At 39.4% G+C, this 18,436-nt stretch overlaps 1 protein-coding gene and 1 pseudogene across 1 annotated transcript in view; one reads left to right on the forward strand and one right to left on the reverse strand.

Moving 5' to 3' along the window:
* Positions 1 to 8,220, reverse strand: part of LOC100619026 (ubiquitin-conjugating enzyme E2 variant 2-like) — a 31,535-nt pseudogene extending 23,315 nt beyond the window's left edge.
* Positions 8,221 to 13,284: 5,064 nt separating this feature from the next.
* The window catches only part of LOC100029559 (intelectin-1-like), a 39,179-nt gene continuing 34,027 nt past the window's right edge, over positions 13,285 to 18,436 (forward strand). The window contains exon 1 of the mRNA XM_056814632.1: positions 13,285 to 13,401. Coding sequence (XP_056670610.1) covers positions 13,285 to 13,401 — 117 coding nt within the window. The remainder of the gene's footprint in view (positions 13,402 to 18,436) is intronic.

An 18,436-nucleotide genomic window follows, 5' to 3' on the forward strand; every position in this document is an offset into this window, starting at 1 on the left:
GATTCTCTGGGAGTGCTTCAAAGAGTCTCCCAGATCCTCTTTTGATATGCTAAAATTGTGCGGAGCTCTGCTGATAAGAGCAAAGCTTGTTGCCCTGGCTATCCACTTGAGAGCAAAATGTGTCAGTTTCAACTAGCCTTTTCTTCGTTGTTATGAATTTTAAAGTAACTCAGGATTATTTCATCAATGTAGCAATTTTGCTTAGGCCTGTGGTCTCAGTAGAAAAAATTAATAGACCATCTCAGCTTTAAATTGACCTGGTCCAGGTTTACTTGAGGCAAAGCAAACAGGTGTTCTTCCTTTTTTTTTTTTTTAAATATATTTTATTTGATCATTTCCAAGCATTATTCGTTAAAGACATAGATCATTTTCTTTTCCTCCCCCCCACCCCCCATAGCCGACGCGTAAGTCCACTGGGCATTAGATGTTTTCTTGATTTGAACCCATTGCTTTGTTGATAGTATTTGCATTAGAGTGTTCATTTAAAGTCTGTCCTCTGTCATGTCCCCTCAACCTCTGTATTCAGGCAGTTGCTTTTTCTCGGTGTTTCCACTCCCATAGTTTATCCTTTGCTTATGAATAGTGTTTTTTTCTCCTAGATCCCTGCAAGTTGTTCAGGGACATTACACCGCCACTAATGGAGAAGTCCATTACGTTCGATTATACCACAGTGTATTAGTCTCTGTGTACAATGTTCTCCTGGTTCTGCTCCTCTCGCTCTGCATCACTTCCTGGAGGTTGTTCCAGTCTCCATGGAACTTCTCCACTTTATTATTCCTTTGAGCACAATAGTATTCCATCACCAACATATACCACAGTTTGTTCAGCCATTCCCCAATTGATGGGCATCCCCTCGTTTTCCAGTTTTGGGCCACCACAAAGAGCGCAGCTATGAATATTTTTGTACAAGTCTTTGTGTCCATTATCTCTTTGGGGTACAGACCCAGCAGTGCTATGGCTGGGTCAAAGGGTAGATATTCTTTTGTCGCCCTTTGGGCATAGTTCCAAATTGCCCTCCAGAATGGTTGGATCAGTTCACAACTCCACCAGCAATGAATTAATGTCCCTACTTTGCCACATCCCCTCCAGCATTCATTACTTTCCTTTGCTGTTATGTTAGCCAATCTGCTAGGTGTGAGGTGATACCTCAGAGTTGTTTTGATTTGCATCTCTCTGATTATAAGAGATGTAGAGCACTTCTTCATGTGCTTGTTAATAGTTTTGATTTCTTTATCTGAGAACTGCCTATCCATTTCCCTTGCCCATTTATCAATTGGAGAATGGCTTGATTTTTTGTACAATTGATTTAGCTCATTATAAATATGAGTAATTAAACCTTTGTCAGAGGTTTCTATGAAGATTTTTTCCCAATTTGTTGTTTCCCTTCTGATTTTAGTTATATTGGTTTTGTTTGTACAAAAGCTTTTTAGTTTGATGTAGTCAAAATTATTTATTTTACATTTTGTGATTCTTTCTATATCTTGCTTGGTTTTAAAGCCTTTCCCCTCCCAAAGGTCTGACATGTATACTATTCTGTGTTTACCCAATTTACTTATGGTTTCCTTCTTTATGTTTAAGTCACTCACCCATTTTGAATTTATCTTGGTGTAGGGTATGAGGTGTTGATCTATTCCTAGTCTCTCCCACACTGTCTTCCAATTTTCCCAGCAGTTTTTATCGAATAGTGGATTTTTGTCCCAAAAGCTGGGATCTTTGGGTTTATCGTATACTGTCTTACTGAGGTCGTTTTCCCCCAGTCTATTCCACTGATCTTCCTTTCTGTTTCTTAGCCAGTACCAAATTGTTTTGATGACTGCTGCTTTGTAATATAGTTTGAGGTCTGGGACTGCAAGGCCCCCATCATATGTGTTTTTTTTCATTATTTCCCTGGATATCCTTGATCTTTTGTTCTTCCAAATGAACTTTGTTATGGTTTTTTCTAAATCAGTGAAGAAGTATTTTGGTAGTTCAATGGGTATGGCACTAAATAGATAAATAAGTTTGGGTAGGATGGTCATTTTTATTATATTGGCTCGTCCTATCCATGAGCAGTTAATGTTTTTCCAATTGTTCAAGTCTAGTTTTAGTTGTGTGGCGAGTGTTTTGTAGTTGTGTTCATATAGTTCCTGTGTTTGTCTTGGGAGATAGATTCCTAGGTATTTTATTTTGTCTAAGGTGATTTTGAATGGGATTTCTCTTTCTAGTTCTTGTTGCTGAGCTGTGTTGGAGATATATAGAAAAGCTGATGATTTATGTGGGTTTATTTTGTATCCTGCAACTTTGCTAAAGTTGTTGATTATTTCAATTAGCTTTTTGGTTGAATCTCTAGGATTCTTTAAGTAGACCATCATGTCATCCGCAAAGAGTGATAACTTGGTCTCCTCCTTGCCTATTCTGATGCCTTCAATTTCTTTATCTTCTCTAATTGCTACTGCTAGTGTTTCTAGTACAATGTCAAATAGTAGAGGTGATAATGGGCATCCTTGTTTCACTCCTGATCTTATTGGGAATGCATCTAGTTTATCCCCATTGCAGATGATATTAGCTGTTGGTTTTAGATATATACTGTTTATTATTTTTAGGAATGACCCTTCTATTCCTATGCTTTCTAGTGTTTTTAATAGGAATGGATGTTGTATTTTATCAAAGGCTTTTTCTGCATCTATTGAGATAATCATGTGGTTCTTGCTAGTTTGCTTGTTGATGTGGTTAATTATGTGGATGGTTTTCCTAATGTTGAACCAGCCCTGCATCCCTGGTATGAATCCTACTTGATCATGGTGAATGATCCTTCTGATCACTTGCTGGAGTCTTTTTGCTAGTATCCTATTTAAAATTTTTGCATCTATATTCATTAGGGAGATTGGTCTATAGTTTTCTTTCTCTGTTTTTGACCTGCCTGGTTTTGGAATCAGTACCATGTTTGTGTCGTAAAAGGAGTTTGGTAGAACTCCCTCTTTGCTTATTATGTCAAATAGTTTGTATAGTATTGGGGTTAACTGTTCTCTGAATGTTTGATAGAATTCACAGGTGAATCCATCAGGCCCTGGGGATTTTTTCTTAGGAAGTTCTTTGATGGCTTGATGGATTTCAATTTCTGATATGGGATTATTTAAGAATTCTATTTCCTCTTCTGTTAGTCTAGGCAGTTTGTATTTTTGTATATATTCATCCATTTCTCCTAAATTGGTGTATTTATTGCCATATAATTGGGCAAAGTAATTTCTAATGATTGCCTTAATTTCCTCCTCATTGGAGGTGCTGTCCCCCTTTTCATCTTTAATGCTGTGAATTTGCTTTTCTTCCTTCCTTTTTTTAATTAGATTGACCAGTACTTTGTCTATTTTGTTTGTTTTTTCAAAGTACCAGCTTCTTGTCTTATTTATTAAATCAATAGTTCTATCACTTTCGATTTTATTAATTTCTCCCTTAATTTTTAGGATTTCTAATTTGGTTTTCTGCTGGGGGTTTTTAATTTGATCGCTTTCGAGTTTTTTCAATTGCATTTCCAATTGATTGATCTCTGCTCTCCCTTGTTTGTTAATATGAGCTTTCAGGGATATGAATTTGCCTCTGATTACCGCTTTGGCTGCATCCCAAAAGGTTTGAAAGGATGTTTCGCCATTGTCATTTTCCTTGATGAAATTATTAATTGTTTCTATGATTTCTTCTTTAGCTAAACGGTTTTGGAGTATCATATTGTTTAATTTCCAATTGGTTTTAGATTTGGTTTTCCATGTACCATTACTAATCATTATTTTTATTGCCTTGTGATCTGAGAAGGCTGCATTCATTATTTCTGCTTTTTTGCATTTGTGTGCTATGTTTCTGTGACCTAATGTATGGTCAATTTTTGTGAATGTGCCATGTGGTGCTGAGAAGAAGGTGTATTCCTTTTTATCCCTATTTATTTTTCTCCATATGTCTATTAATTCTAATTTTTCTAAGATTTCATTCACTTCTTTTACCTCTTTCTTATTTATTTTTTGATTTGATTTATCTAAATTTGATAATGGTTGGTTTAAGTCTCCCACTAGTATGGTTTTATTGTCTATTTCTTCCTTCAATTCTCCTAGTTTCTCCATTAGAAATTTGGGTGCTATATTATTTGGTGCATACATGTTGATTAATGATATTTCCTCATTGTCTAGAGTCCCTTTTAACAATATATAATTACCTTCCCTATCCCTTTTGATCAGGTCTATTTTTGCATTGGCTTTATCAGATATCATGATTACCACTCCTGCCTTCTTTCTATCAGTTGAGGCCCAGAAGGTCTTACTCCATCCTTTAATTCTGACCTTGTGGGTGTCAACCCGCCTCATGTGTGTTTCTTGAAGACAACATATGGTAGGGTTTTGGATTCTAATCCATTCAGCTATTCGTCTACGTTTTATGGGTGAGTTCATCCCATTCACGTTCAAAGTTATGATTGTCATTTGTGGACTCCCTGGCATTTTGATTGCCTTCCCTAATTCTAACCTTTTCTTCTTTGGCTCTACCTTTTAGTCCAGTGATTTACTTTGAATCAGTCCCCCTTGTCCCCTCCCTTGATGTTTCCCTTTTTAGTCCCTCCCTTTTTGTTCCCTCCCCCTCCTCCCTCTCTTTCCCTCCCTTTTTGTTCTCCCTCTCCCCCTCCCCCCCTTGGTTTTCCCTTCTCCTTACCCTTGTTGGGTAAGATAGAATTCAAGATCCCAATGGATCTGGATGTTTTTCCCTCTCAGAGTTGATTTCCCTGAGATTGAGGTTTAAGTAACCCCCCCCCCCCTCTCTTCCTCTCCTTCTTATAGGAGTTTTCTTCCCCTCCCCTTCCCCTGTGAATCTTTGTGTGAGAACCATTATTCTATTTGGTCTTTCTTTACCCCCTATTTATACATTATATTTTCCCCACATATTAGTATACATAGGTTGATATAAATGTAGTCCTTATAGAAGAGAGTTTGAGTAAAAGAAGATAACATTTTTCCCCTTTCCTTAATATTTACCTTTTCAGGTATTCCTTGCTCTTTGATTTTCGGTATCAAACTTTCCACAGAGCTCTGGTCTTTTCTTTGCAAAAAGTTGGAAGTCTTCTATTTTGTTGAATGCCCATACTTTCCCTTGGAAGTATATAGTCAGTTTTGCTGGGTAGCTGATTCTTGGTTGGAGACCCAGCTCTCTTGCCTTTCTGAAGATCATGTTCCATGCCTTACGATCATTCAGAGTAGAACTTGCAAGGTCTTGTGTGACCCTGATTGGCATTCCTTTATATCTAAATTGTCTTTTTCTGGCTTCCTGTAGGATTTTTTCTTTTGTTTGATAGCTTTGGAATTTGGCAATTACATTCCTGGGAGTTGTCTTTTGGGGGTTTAGCGTAGAAGGTGTTCTGTGAGCTCTGTCAGTGGATGTATTGCCCCCTTGTTCTAGAATCTCTGGGCAATTTTCTTTGATTATATCTTGTATCACCATGTCCAGTTTGGTGTTTATTTCTGGCTTTTCTGGGAGTCCAATTATTCTTAAATTTTCTCTTCTCCCCCTGTTTTCCAGATCTATCACCTTGTCGGTGAGATATTTTATGTTCTCTTCTAATTTCTTGGTGTTTTGGCTTTGCTTTATTAGTTCTTGCTTTAAAGCCTGGTTTTCTTTTACAGTTTGGTCAAACTGGTTTTGTAGATGCGTGAATTTCTTTTGCATCATTTCCCACATTTCCTCCCAGAGGGCTTCCATCTTTTTGGTCCTTTCTGATTCAAATTCTTCATGTGTTTGTGGAGAGTTTCTATTTCCTTTGGAAGATTTTGGAGAATTTTCTTGTATATCTTCTTCTATCTGCTCTGTATTTTGTATTTTGGCTCCATAGAATGTGTCCAGAGTCGCCCCTTTCTTCTTATTTTTCTTGGTATTTTGGGGCTTCTGTGCTTCTGTAGAGTTTGTCATCTCTGAACGTGGAGGATTGGCTTTTCTTGTCTTTGTCTGGTGATCAGAGGCTTTAGTCCTGGGCAGATGTTGGTTCTATGAGCGTTCCCTGGGTTAAACTGAATATGCCTCACTGGAACTGGAATGGAAGGGTCGGACCGCGAGGCCACACTCTCCCCCTGGCTCGATTTCCGGAAGTTGCCTTCAGAATCCCTGGCCGTGAGGCTGTTTCGTCGGCCTGCGGGGGGATGGTCTGCCGCTTCCCCAAGCTCCGAGAGCACAGACTTTCACTGAGACTTGGATAGCAGGATCCAGCCCGTGAGGCTGTCTTGCCCGCCCTGAGGGTTGCTGTTGTTTTGACCAGCTCTCTGCAGCGGAGGCCCCAGGCAGTAACTTTCACCCGGACCGACCAGCTCTTTGCAGCGGAGGCCCCAGGCAGTAACTTTCACCCGGACTGGGACTTGGGTAGAAGACCCTGAGGGTTGTTGTTCCTCAGACCCTGCTCTCTGAGCCCGGTGCGGCTGCCGCTTCCGGGAGCCTTGGACTCTGCGCTCCTACCCCTGAGGTCCGAGGGATCTCAGGTTCTGGCTTTTAAGGGGAGCCGTACCTTTTGAACCGGGTCCAGGTCCAGGAGGAGGGTTCCCAGGGTCTGTACTGTTGATCGTTTTGAATTTCGGCGCCTTAGGAGCTTCTAGTTTGAGATCGGTCGGGAAGGGTTTTCCGGAGATCTGAACTTCAGCTTTCTCTAAGCCGCCATCTTAACCGGAAGTCCCCGTGTTCTTCCTTTTAAACTGAATTGCATTCAGATTCTTCAGGACTAAAGTTAAAGGTTTGTTCTGGGCATACCAATTGCCTATTAAGCCTTCAAAATTTACCTGTGCCAGATAATTCCTGATAGAGAATAGGCACATGAATTTCCTTATGATTTTTGACTTGTTCCTTGCATAACTTTTGAAATAGCAGTTTTCAAGTAAAGAAAACTTCCACCATAAGCTTAGCTCCAATTGCTCTCAATGATCTGGCCTTAGAGATTGCTGACTTATCTAGACCAGTAGCCCTTAGTGAAAGAGCTTCATTATCATACTGAATTATCCTGCTTTAAATTTCTTTAAGAATTAGGAATGCAACACGCTTAGGCTGTAGTAAATTTACATCTGCACTTTCACAATTATCTCTAATTTCTGTTGGAGAAGCAGTTCTACCTGCTTTCTTCTACCAATTTAAAATGGTTGCAATACTGCATTGTTTTTGTGGAGGCAGAGTTTGAAATTGAGGAGTGGGGGGAAGGGGGTAAAGATAGACTGTCTGCTCCTGCAGTAAGCTGACAGTGGGGATGGTAGGGGCATGAATAGATAAGAGTCAGTTAAAGCCAAAAAGTTGAAAGAAGAATTCAGTTAAGTATGTAGCTAGTAGCATTAGTGAAAAGTAGGGGAAGAAACTGAGAAGTAACTCAATACTCCATATTTAATGAAGTATACTGATTAGAGTCCATGTGCTCTCAATTGCTGGTAATATTTTTCTTAATTTCCAATCATCTGGTGTAAGAAATTGTTGACTGAGATTCTTAATTAGTGCTATAGTGAATGGAGCTGTGTTTCTGTTCTGAACCACACTATCTCTGAGAGCCTTAAGAGTTTTGTAATCAACAATCCTGTGCTCTGCCAATTGTTTATTAGGATTATTTGGATTGTCTCTTAGTACTTCAGGGTAAGCTAAAAATTCTGCTCCTTCTTCTGTAGGTGCTGTCTGCAGCCTCACTGATACAGTTTTGGTCAGAGGTGGCAGAGGTCTGCCGGGAGGAGAAGGATGCATATCAAAAGATGGAGGTGGTGAGGAGAGCCAAATGCATTAGGTTGAATAGTATCGGAATGTTTCTTTAAGTTTGTATTGGCCATTGTAAATAAATTAGGATAAAATGTTGGCCCCAGAGAACATCCCTTTCTGGCCATCAGCCCTGGGGGATAGAGAGGATAGTCTAAAGGAGATGAAGGCATCTCAGTAAAAGGAACCTCTACTGATTCCAAATTCCAGCGCAATTCAGCACTTTGGGAATGGGGGTGGAAGGATGAGGTTTTGCCTCTTGAATTTGTAAAGCTTTTTCTCCCATATCATCAGAATACTATAATGGCTCTGTAGCTAATGCCATTTGTACAATGTTCCATGTGTTCCAATTAACTTGTGATATTTTTTGTCCCTCTTTCTGATGTTGTTTGAGAAAGTTTGACTCATTCCTTAAAAGAACAGCCCACTACCTTACTGGCCAAGCACAGGTCCTGCCGTCTGGACTCCAGTCACGTTCCACACAATCTTCCCAAGTGACGTGATCATGATTTAGCACCTTATGTCCCAGGTAGAGTGCCAAATATAACAATCCAGCCAGTGGTTGTTATATCCTTTGTGGGTTATAACTTGAGAAGGAGGAAGGAGCCTGAGGAAGATGGGTGATAAATGAAGACTCAAAGACAAGTTAATTGATATGGGGAGTGGCGCTAGCTCCTTGTAATATCTTCCTTTGAAAATTAATTAAAGGAAAATATGAGAAATAAGAAAACACATGGAAGAAAGAATTCCAAGATAGAAAGCATGTGGGTGAGTAGGTCACTAGGAGAGATAGGGAGAGAGATAGAAGGAAGTATTTTGAGGATGCAGGAATCAAGAGAATCAAGAGGGTCAAGAGAAAGAGTAGTGCCGCCCTCTCCACATTTAATGAGGTGTGGATTGGGAGATGTTCAAAGAATATGTAACCTAGCATAGGTCTTAACATTGGTTGAATTGATAATGACGAGAACAAAGAGGTGGAGGTAAGTCCAACCTGCGCTTTGCAAATGAGTGCACTCTGAGCAAAAGTACCTGCACTGTTAATGACCTTGCTCCAAACAGAGGCATCATGGCCAAGTCAAGACCCAGCTCATGAATCATACAATGACCATCAAGAGGTCTGACCATGTGTCTGGTAATACAATATCAATACATCAATCATACTTCCCAGATGCCAATATGCCTGGTATGCTACATAGTAGATGAGAACTTTAGGAACAGACATGTAGATGCTTAGGTGGAAAACAGTAACAGAAACTGGCCACAGAATAGAGGTTGGAATCCATGAAATCAAAGTTGGAAACCCAAATACAGGGATTGGAATTTTCAGAACAGAGATACTGATCCCCAAAATAAAGAGATTTCTTCAGCATGATGGGGCAAGGGAGGGGCAGGTTCAGAGGCAGGCTCTGAGACTCACAAGGCAGAGTTTCCAGCTGCCAAGAATAATTTTGAAAACTGGTTTCAGTTTTATCTATCCTGCCCATTCTAGCCTCTCCCCTTCCCCAAGTGGATTTGTATATTGAAAGTGTTAACATTACTTGTTTAATTGATATAGGAGCTTCACTATATGTTCTTAAATACATTTCTAAGGATAAAGGAAGTATAGTTAAGAAGATGAATGTGGGTGGAGCAGATGGTAAAAATCAATAAGTCTCATGGTAACCTCTAGAAGTGAATATAGGTTCAATTATAATAATACATTCTTTCCTATGTATACCCCAATCATCTGCCAACTTTTTGGGTCAAGATTTACTGTGTAAACTAAATATTGTCATTCATTGTTTGTCTGTTTAATAACAATCATTTATTGAATTTACCTGATGAAAAATTAACTCTTGTTTCTGTAAATGGTCTAAGTGAATACTGTTCTGTTTTTGCAAATGTTTTAAGTGAATACTGTACTGAAGATTTGCCTGATACCTCCTCTGAGAAGGATGATGATTTGTTTGATCTCCCTATTCCTGATTCCTTGCCTCAAGAGGTTTGGGCAAATCCTGTGAATTTTAAAAACTATTCCACCCTAATCAGACCATTCTTTAGAAGATATGATTTAGCTATTTTCTGATCAATAACAATGGAGATACTTGGAATAATAGAATCAGGTCTTGGAAACTCCACATTCTCCACCTTACTCAGTTTAACAAGATTTTGAAAGGTCTGCATCAAAATCAAGATTTAATTATCTTAGGAGATGGCCTTCAACAGACATGCGCAAAAAGAGAACAGACCTTTAGGCTGTCCTAAGTCAAGCCAAGTCCTCATTGGTACAGATGAGACGCAGAAAAGTGATGTAAAAACGTCCATATAAGGCATGTCAGTTTCTGCCTCTTTCTCTTTCCCTGGAGAGACTACTCTGGCTGGCAGAGTGCTAAGTGTTCTGACATCTTGGAGTTTTGGGTGGTGAGTTTTGCCCTGGAGCTGATTTCAGGTTCGGGCATCTTAGCTAAGCCTCTTTGGAGGTCAGGCTGATTTTTTCCTCCTACACACTAAAACCTTACTTTCTAGATCTCCTATCTTCCTGCCCAGTACTAGCCCCTTCTTTCCTCCTTCTTAAAATCTTTTCTACTATATCAGTTAAATCACCATAAAATTTGGCAGCTGACTTGGGTATTTTATTATTTGGGATTTCCCTTGGTGACCACTTAAATTTAGATTTTTATCAGTCTCAACCATAATTTCACCCTTTACACTCCCTCTACTGAAGTTGGGTTGTTAAAATCAGCTATACCAGTTTCTATTGCTACTAGAGGAGGGAAGCCACCATCTGTGCCTCAGTACCTTCTATCTAAAGAAGCAATTGCGGGAATTGTTCCCATAATTGATTCATTGGTTAAACAAGGAATTGTTGTTCCATATAGATCTGAAGTCAATGCTCCTATACTTCCAGAAAAAAATCTGAACTTGACACTGAAGGTAAGCCAATATATATTGATTGTCCAGGATTTGAGAGCAATTAATAACTATGTGATTCCTCTACACCCTGTTGTGTCTAACCCCACAACTATTGTGTCCTTTATTCCTTGTGGTGCAACTTGCTTTTCTGTTTCTGATCTATGTGCAGCCTTCCATTCTATTTCTATTCTCAATACCTGTTTTTATTTGCCTGGCTTGGTCATCAATACACCTTTACAAGGCTTTCAGGGATTTGTCAATTTGTCCAACTTTGTTCTCCCAGATTCTACAGCAAGAGTTATCTACAATCACTTTGGAAGACTCTACTTTGATTCAATATGTACATGACTTGTGTTATAATTAAAATTAGTTAAGATTAAAATTAGTTTCTATGGTAAAGGCATTATATTTTAGAGGTTTATTAAAGATTAATAAATAAAGAAAATACAAAATAAGAAAGCATGTGCAACCTACATCTTGCCAGCTAGGTAGAGAGCCACGTGTCCCTAGAAGCAGAAGCTGAGAGAGAGCGAGTAGGCGGTACAGTCAGTTTAAATACCCCTTTTTGCTCTCACACTCAGGTGAGGACTCAGGGTGAGATTTTAGGCATTCTGGGAATTACCAAGGACTCCTGGGAATTGAAGTCTGGGGTTCAAATCTCCATTTTTACACTTGCTCATAGCTTCACCAGATTGGGAAACCTGTTGATGTCATCTGGTTCAAGATCTCGCTCAAAAGGGACATAAGATTTCAAAGAACAAGGTACAATTGTGTAAGTCACAAGTAGAATATTTGGGTTTTATCTTGTTACCAGGGAAAAGAACTATTACACCAAAGAGAGTTCAGGCTTTTCAGAAACTATCCATTCCTAAAACTAAGAAGCAAGTATGAGCAATATTAGGGGCAACAGGTTTTTGTAGTGCCTGAATACCAGCCTATTGGGAAATTATTAAACCTATCATTGAATTGACAAAGAATTTGGTCACTGAGCCTTTGGAGGTGAAACCAGGATAGCGTGTAGCTCTGAGGGAGCTAGATAACTCAAACTTTTGCTTTTTCTCCAAAGATCTGTAGCTTACTACTCAGCTCAACTAGACCCTGTACCAGCAGGAGCTCCTCCCTATCTGCATGCAGTGGCTGAAGCTGCTCTGCTAGTCCATAAGTCATTAGACCTAATGTTGGAATGTCCTTTGATGATCCAGTGCTCCCATGAAGTTGAGGCTCTATTGATAAGACACAGAAAGCAAGCATTTTCAGATTAGAGAATTGCTAGTTATAAAGTGACTCTATTAGCATGTGAGAATATCACCCTAAAGAGATGCAACACCTTAAATCTTTCCACATTACTCTCAGACCTTCCTGTTTCAGGAGAACCTTTCCAGATCTGTGAATCTGTTCCTGAACTATCAGAAAGACCACTTCAGGATTTCTTAGACATTCCTCTGGAAAATCCTGAGCTTCCTTTGTTGAACAAGGCTGTCATTTTACTCAGGCAGCCATGGTTACAGACTATGAAGTCTTATGGGCAGCCTTTTTGCCTTCCAATCTGAGGGATTAAGCTGCTAAACCTACCACTTTAACGAAAGATTGTTTCTTATCCAAAGGAAAGACTGTTAACATCTACTCAGATTCTAGTTATGCTATTGGGATGTCATGCCACTGGAATGCTGTAGTTACAAAGGGACTTCCTCACCTCCACCAGAAAATAGGTAGCCCACTCTGATCTCATAAAGGACTTGTTAGAAACTGTATAATTGCCCAGAGTCTTGGCCATCTTACATTGTTCAGCACACAAAAAGGAAAGTGATCCTGTGTCCAGAGGAAACAAAAGAGCTGATTTTAGCTGCTAAGTCAGCAGCCAAAGATCACCATGATGCTGGCTACTACAGAAAAGAAACCTGATACAGGTAAAGACTCTGTTCTCCCCAAAGGAAATTGGACAGGACATCTATGAAGACAAGGAAGTGGACACTTGGATTAAGCAGTATGATGCTAAGCAGGCATCAGGGATCTGGGTATGTAGTGGGGAAGGCAAGCCATCTCTTCCAAAAAAATGTTAGTAATAGGCCTGCGTTTGGTAGTACATGCAGGTGGTCACTATTGTGCATGAGGAATTGTGGTTACAATAAGAAGGGGCTTAATAGCATCTGGAACCACATTGGTAGCTTCTCAGAATCACTGTGGGTTGTCCTGAATGTTTGGCTTTTAATCAACATGTTTTTAGAAAGGTTGCATATGGTGGTCACCCTCTAGCTTATCTCCCATTTATGTAAAAATGGAGACTTGAATCCAGGACTTCAGTCCCCAAAAGTCCTTGCTCCACTTCCCCAGAATGCTTTGTAATCTCACTGAATTCTCACCTGGGTCGAGAGCAAATTATGATTTAAAGGGTCTTCGCCATCTCTGCTGGCAAGCAGACGTGTCTCATGATGTGAGTGAAATTGAATTGGGCCTCTCAGCCCACCTGGCACGTGTCTTTCTTACTTGTATTTTTCTTAAGTTCTTAATCTTAAATAAACCTCTAAAAATATAAAACTCCTTGCAGAGAGAAACTAATTTCTACCTCTATCAGTTCCCCTAAGTTTTAACCTTTACATTTGAAGCTTTACAAATTGATTTTATAAATGTGCCCAAAGTTGCTCAATGGAAATGTTGCTTGATTATTATTGATTCTTATCGATGAACTTGTATAATGCCTCCAAGATGGGCCCTGGTGGTGGTGGTGGTGGTGGTGGTGGTGGTGGTGGTGGCAAAATGTCTTCTGGGCGACTTGGGCCAAGGATCTATCTTCACATGGTCAGGATCACAAAGACCAGGAAAGAAAGATCTTTGCTTCTTTCTCAGTTGGTAATATCTCTCAGATCACAGTCACACAGTCACTAAATGTTGATATTGGTATTCCCTCATTAATGCATTGCTGGTGGAGTTGTGAATTGATCCAATCATTCTGGAGGGCAATTTGGAACTATGCCCAAAGGGCGATAAAAGATTGTCTGCCCTTTGATACAGCCATAGCACTGCTGGGTTTGTACCCCAAAGAGATAATAAGGAAAAAGACATGTATAAGAATATTCATAGCTGTGCTCTTTGTGGTGGCAAAAAACTGGAAAATGAAGGGATGTCCTTCAATTGGGGAATGGCTGAACAAATTGTGGTATATATTGGTGATGGAATACTATTGTGCTCAAAGGAACAATGAACTAGAGGAATTCCATATGAACTGGAACAACCTCCAGGAATTGATGCAGAAGGAGAGGAGAAGAACCAGGAGAACATTGTACACAGAGACTGATATACTGTGTCACAATTGAATGTAGTGGACTTCTCTACTAGCAGCAATGCAATGATCCAGAACAATTCAGAGGGACTTACAATTAAGAACACTATCCACATTCAGAGGGAAAACGGTGGGAGTAGAAACACAGAAGAAAAACAACTGCTTGACTACATGGGTTGAGGGGGATATGATTGGGGATATAGACACTAAATGAACATCCTAATGGAAACATCAATAACATGGAAATAGGTTCTGATCAAGGACACATATTGCGCATGGGCTATGGGAAGGGTGGGGGTAGGGAAGGGAGGGATAGAATATGATTCTTGTAACCTAGAAATAATGTTCTAAATTGACTAAATAAAATAAAATAAAAAAATATTGGTGTTCCCTAACTGGCACAGGGAAAATGCGAAAAGCTCCAGAGGAAAAAGCTTCCTATTCTGCCAAGCTCCAGTGTATCAGAGCACTCAGGAAAAGCAGTTGGCTCAAAAAAACCTCTTTCAACATTCCACAGAACTTTGCCTTGCAACACCCCACTGCTTGTAATAAATTCCAAAGCAAGAGGCAGCTTTGCAGGAGTTAACTTTTTGAACGCCAAACCTAAAATTTTTTCTTAATAATACTTTGATCTACATTCAGACTCCCATCAGTACTTTCTGTGGATATAGCTAGCAGTTTTTATCATGAGTCCTTTGATATTATCTTAAGTCATTGTTTTGCTGATAATAGCTAAGTCATTCATGGTTGTTTATTGACACACACAAATTGTAATCAGTTTAGGCGAATAGTACTTAAGCTTGCTAAAATTGTTTAATGGCTAAATTCTTCTGGTCAGATCTGCCTCCAAGTTTCCTTAAGCAGAAAACCTAAATTTCAGCACACTGCTTCCCCACTCCCTTCACCCTTACCTCAATGAAAATGGCCCTACTTTTTACAAGAAAGTTCTTGACCCTTTATATTTAGAATTTGTTCATATAAATGTAATGGACTGCATATTACAATCTAGAATTATAGTGGATTTTGTTGTTCTACCCATGTTCCTAGCAATTCTAGATGAAGTAATGTTATGGGTGGGAATGGATACCTTTGGTGTTCGGGAAGGATACCTTTTGCAAGAATGCAAGACTCCAAAACTTAGCTTAAAAACAAAAAGAGAAATTTATTAATTTAGAAAGTAATGTTGAGAGTGGCCAGGAGGATAGCAAGGTGGGACAGCAAGATGGGGAGCAGTTTCTGGGAGGACAGCATGAAAGGAAAGGCTGTTCCTCCATGGGGACAGCATGGATGGAAAGGCTGTCCCCCAGACGACATCAGTTCTGGGGATTTTATACTTTTTACAACAGATGCTATGTCATGGTGTGGATGTGACCTATAGAGTGTTAGTCCTTCAGACATTTGGTGGGGTGAGGTGGTCATCTGACTGGGGTCTGCCTGGAGGCATAAAGGTTCATTTCTTTGTCCATCTTAAATCTAGAGGACAAAAGAGGGTAAAGATCTCAGGACCCTGGGTGGGGTCATTGGGTGTTTCTAGGTTAAGAGTCAAAAGGATGCAAAGGCAAGGGAGTTTCCCTGATAATAGTTCGCCTGGGCTTCTGGGGTACAGTGCCCCTGTCATCTCCCCCTTCTCCTAATATGTAAGGGAAAAGGGAAGGTGGTCTCAGTCTTCTGTAACTTCTTTACAGCTGAGAAAGGGCATAGAGATGTCCCTGCCTATCTATTAGGAGAGAGAGGTATTGACTGTAGGCCATGTCCAGAGCATCAGGCTGGAATGGTTATGGTGGTATCTGGCATCTGGGTGACTCCCATGAGAGCTTTTACCCTAGAAGCAACTAGAGAGATGAATCAGAGAATTATATGTCCAGCTGGCTGGGTATGCATGATTTAAAACATAGAAGACCCAAAATTTAAGGAAAGAAATAGTTATGGTGTAAAAAATAGACTCGAATACAGGACTATAATCCCCACGAGCCTTTGCTCCACTTCCCCAGAATGCCTTGTAATCTCACCTGGGCCAAGATCGAGAAGGTATTTAAGCTGATTAAGCTGAGCTTTTGAGGCTCTCTCTCTCTCTCTCTCGGCGCTTTTTGGACTTCCATTTTGGAGCAGGTGCGTCTCTTGCGTGATGTGAGGTTATTTTGTCTAGGCCTCTGGCCTAGGCACATGTTTCTTACTTGTATATTCTTTAATCTTTAACCTTTAATAAACCTCTAAAAATATAATACTCCTTGCAGAGAGAAACTAATTTCTACCTGCCTCAGTCTCTCCATCTCCCCTAAATTTTAATCTTTACAATGGTCAGGTAGTTAAGAGCTAAAGTAAAAGGGGTTGAAGATAACAGGGAAGGAAAGGCTGTGGGCACAGGGTCTTAGGGACATGTCCTCAGTGAATGCCTGGGTCCTAGGTAGCTGGGAATCTGCTTGGAGATGTGAAGGATGTCCAGCGACTGCTTCCCCTGATCAGCAGACTGGTCACAAGGGGAGAGTAAGCCCCTAAGATAGAAGTTTAGAAACCAGGACTAGGGGGATAGAAACAAGGAAAATTAGTACACTAGCAATTGGCATTACACGTTTGCATTTGGGTATCTTAGCCATCAGACTTCATCTTCAGAAACCATCTTCTGACAGGAATAGATCCCTTTAGGAAATTGGATTCCTGAGTTGTTTGCAGAGTTGGTATGTGATGTTTCTGTTAAAGAATATCCTTTTGCAAAGTACACATTAACTATAACATCTATAAACACTGGAGTAACAATATTTTACAGATGAATTTCTTTACTCCAGATTCTGGGGAAAATTCAGGAGAGCTTTGAGCTATTCCAAGCTCAAGATCCAAACTTCAATTAAGGCTGCAAATACAAGCCATCAATTAATAAACTTCACCTACTTCTCAAAGTATGTTCCTAACAGTTTGAGAATGTTCAATTATTAACCTGATAGGTTGTTTGGGGAAATGGAAACTTTAATTTTCCAATTTGTATTATGTGCTAATTATGGGAATTGTCACGAAGGAAGAAGGCCCAGAAAGGGAAAATATCTCCTCATGTCACAAAGGACACATTGAGTGGCTTCGTGTACCAAGCAATGCTGTCACTGCCATTGTTTCACTCAAGGATCAGCAGCCTAGATGGTCAGGAAAATTCAGTCCAAAGTGAGCCTTGGGCTGACTTCTCTATAACCATCCTAGGACTTTCTCTCTCCTTAGAGCACTTGTCACTGGATCCCAGAAGCCTTCTTTTTTCCTTAAAGGACAAGTCTCACCCATTACAGCTCAGTGAAATTCTGCTTATCAGCAGACCAGAAACAAATTTCCATACCCTCAAACAAACTTTTCTGACCATTTGCCCTCTCTAAGGATTCCTTAAAGCCTATGAGTCTACATCATAGCAATTATTCTTACATATTTTGGCAATAATTAATTTATCACAATTTAGTCAAAAGACCTGAACAGGAATGTTGAATTCATTAGCTCTATAGTAATATCAAATCTGGGCTAGATCAAATCCTGATCTTAGGCCATCTGAAGGAACTAAGACAAGATTAGTCAGGAATCTCCCTAAGGAATTTTCAGAGAAATTCCAGAATTATTTGTGATTTTCCACATACATCAATTCTAGAAATTATCCCTAAGTTAAAGATCCAGTTATGAGAGCAGAACATCTATCTGTTCTCTTTCATCTTCTCTCTCTCTTTCTCTCTCTTTTTCTTCAAAACCCTCTTCTTAAAAGGCAGAACACAACTTCCATTCTTTCTTCACAAATCTGCATACTGAGGTAACCACTGAATATTGAACAAAATCTATGGTAGAGTCAGGTTTACAATGAGCTTTTGTTTACATACAAATAATATTTAAAATACATATTTCAACTCACATAACATTTCAAAAAAATTTCATAAAGCATTTAGTATTACAGGACCTATTTTAAATTTAGAGATTTGAAACCTTTTAAGGACAATAAACCTTAAAGCAAGCCTTTTGACAAGCAGGATGATTATCTATTTTCAAGACAAAGAAGTTAAATGTAATAATAAAGTTAGTCCAACTTTAATACATTGGGATGAAAACCATTTTATAATTTTAAACAAAAACCCATTTTTGGTAGGTTTAAACACTGCTAAAACCTATTTTACAAAACCTATCCTTGGTTTTTCTATACAAACTGAAATTTCACTGTGTTATAAAATTAAAATTAGGATGTTATTTTTAAAACCCACATAAATACATGATCACAATTTTGAAATAAAATGCCAATAAATACCTCTAATAGGCAGATTTAAGCATTACTTCCTTCTGGCAAGCAGACAGGGAAAGGAGATTTATCAGGTCTTCTTATCTCTCCCTGTTTACCTCAAAACAGAAGATAATTAATAGGATGTTCTACAAGTTGAAAAATACCTTTTAAAAGTGTAAGTCATTAGTTTAAAAGTGTAAGACATTTAAAAATCCCCAAAATAGGGCTTTCTCACCAGTTGTCTCTCTGTTCAGAATCAACCCCCTTCCTCTCTGCAGTAGAGGAGAAGGTAGATCTGATCAGTGAACTGATAAGCTTCCCGG

The sequence above is a fragment of the Monodelphis domestica genome, chromosome 2 (assembly GCF_027887165.1).
Source record: "Monodelphis domestica isolate mMonDom1 chromosome 2, mMonDom1.pri, whole genome shotgun sequence".
In the NCBI taxonomy this organism is placed as follows: Eukaryota; Metazoa; Chordata; class Mammalia; order Didelphimorphia; family Didelphidae; genus Monodelphis; species Monodelphis domestica.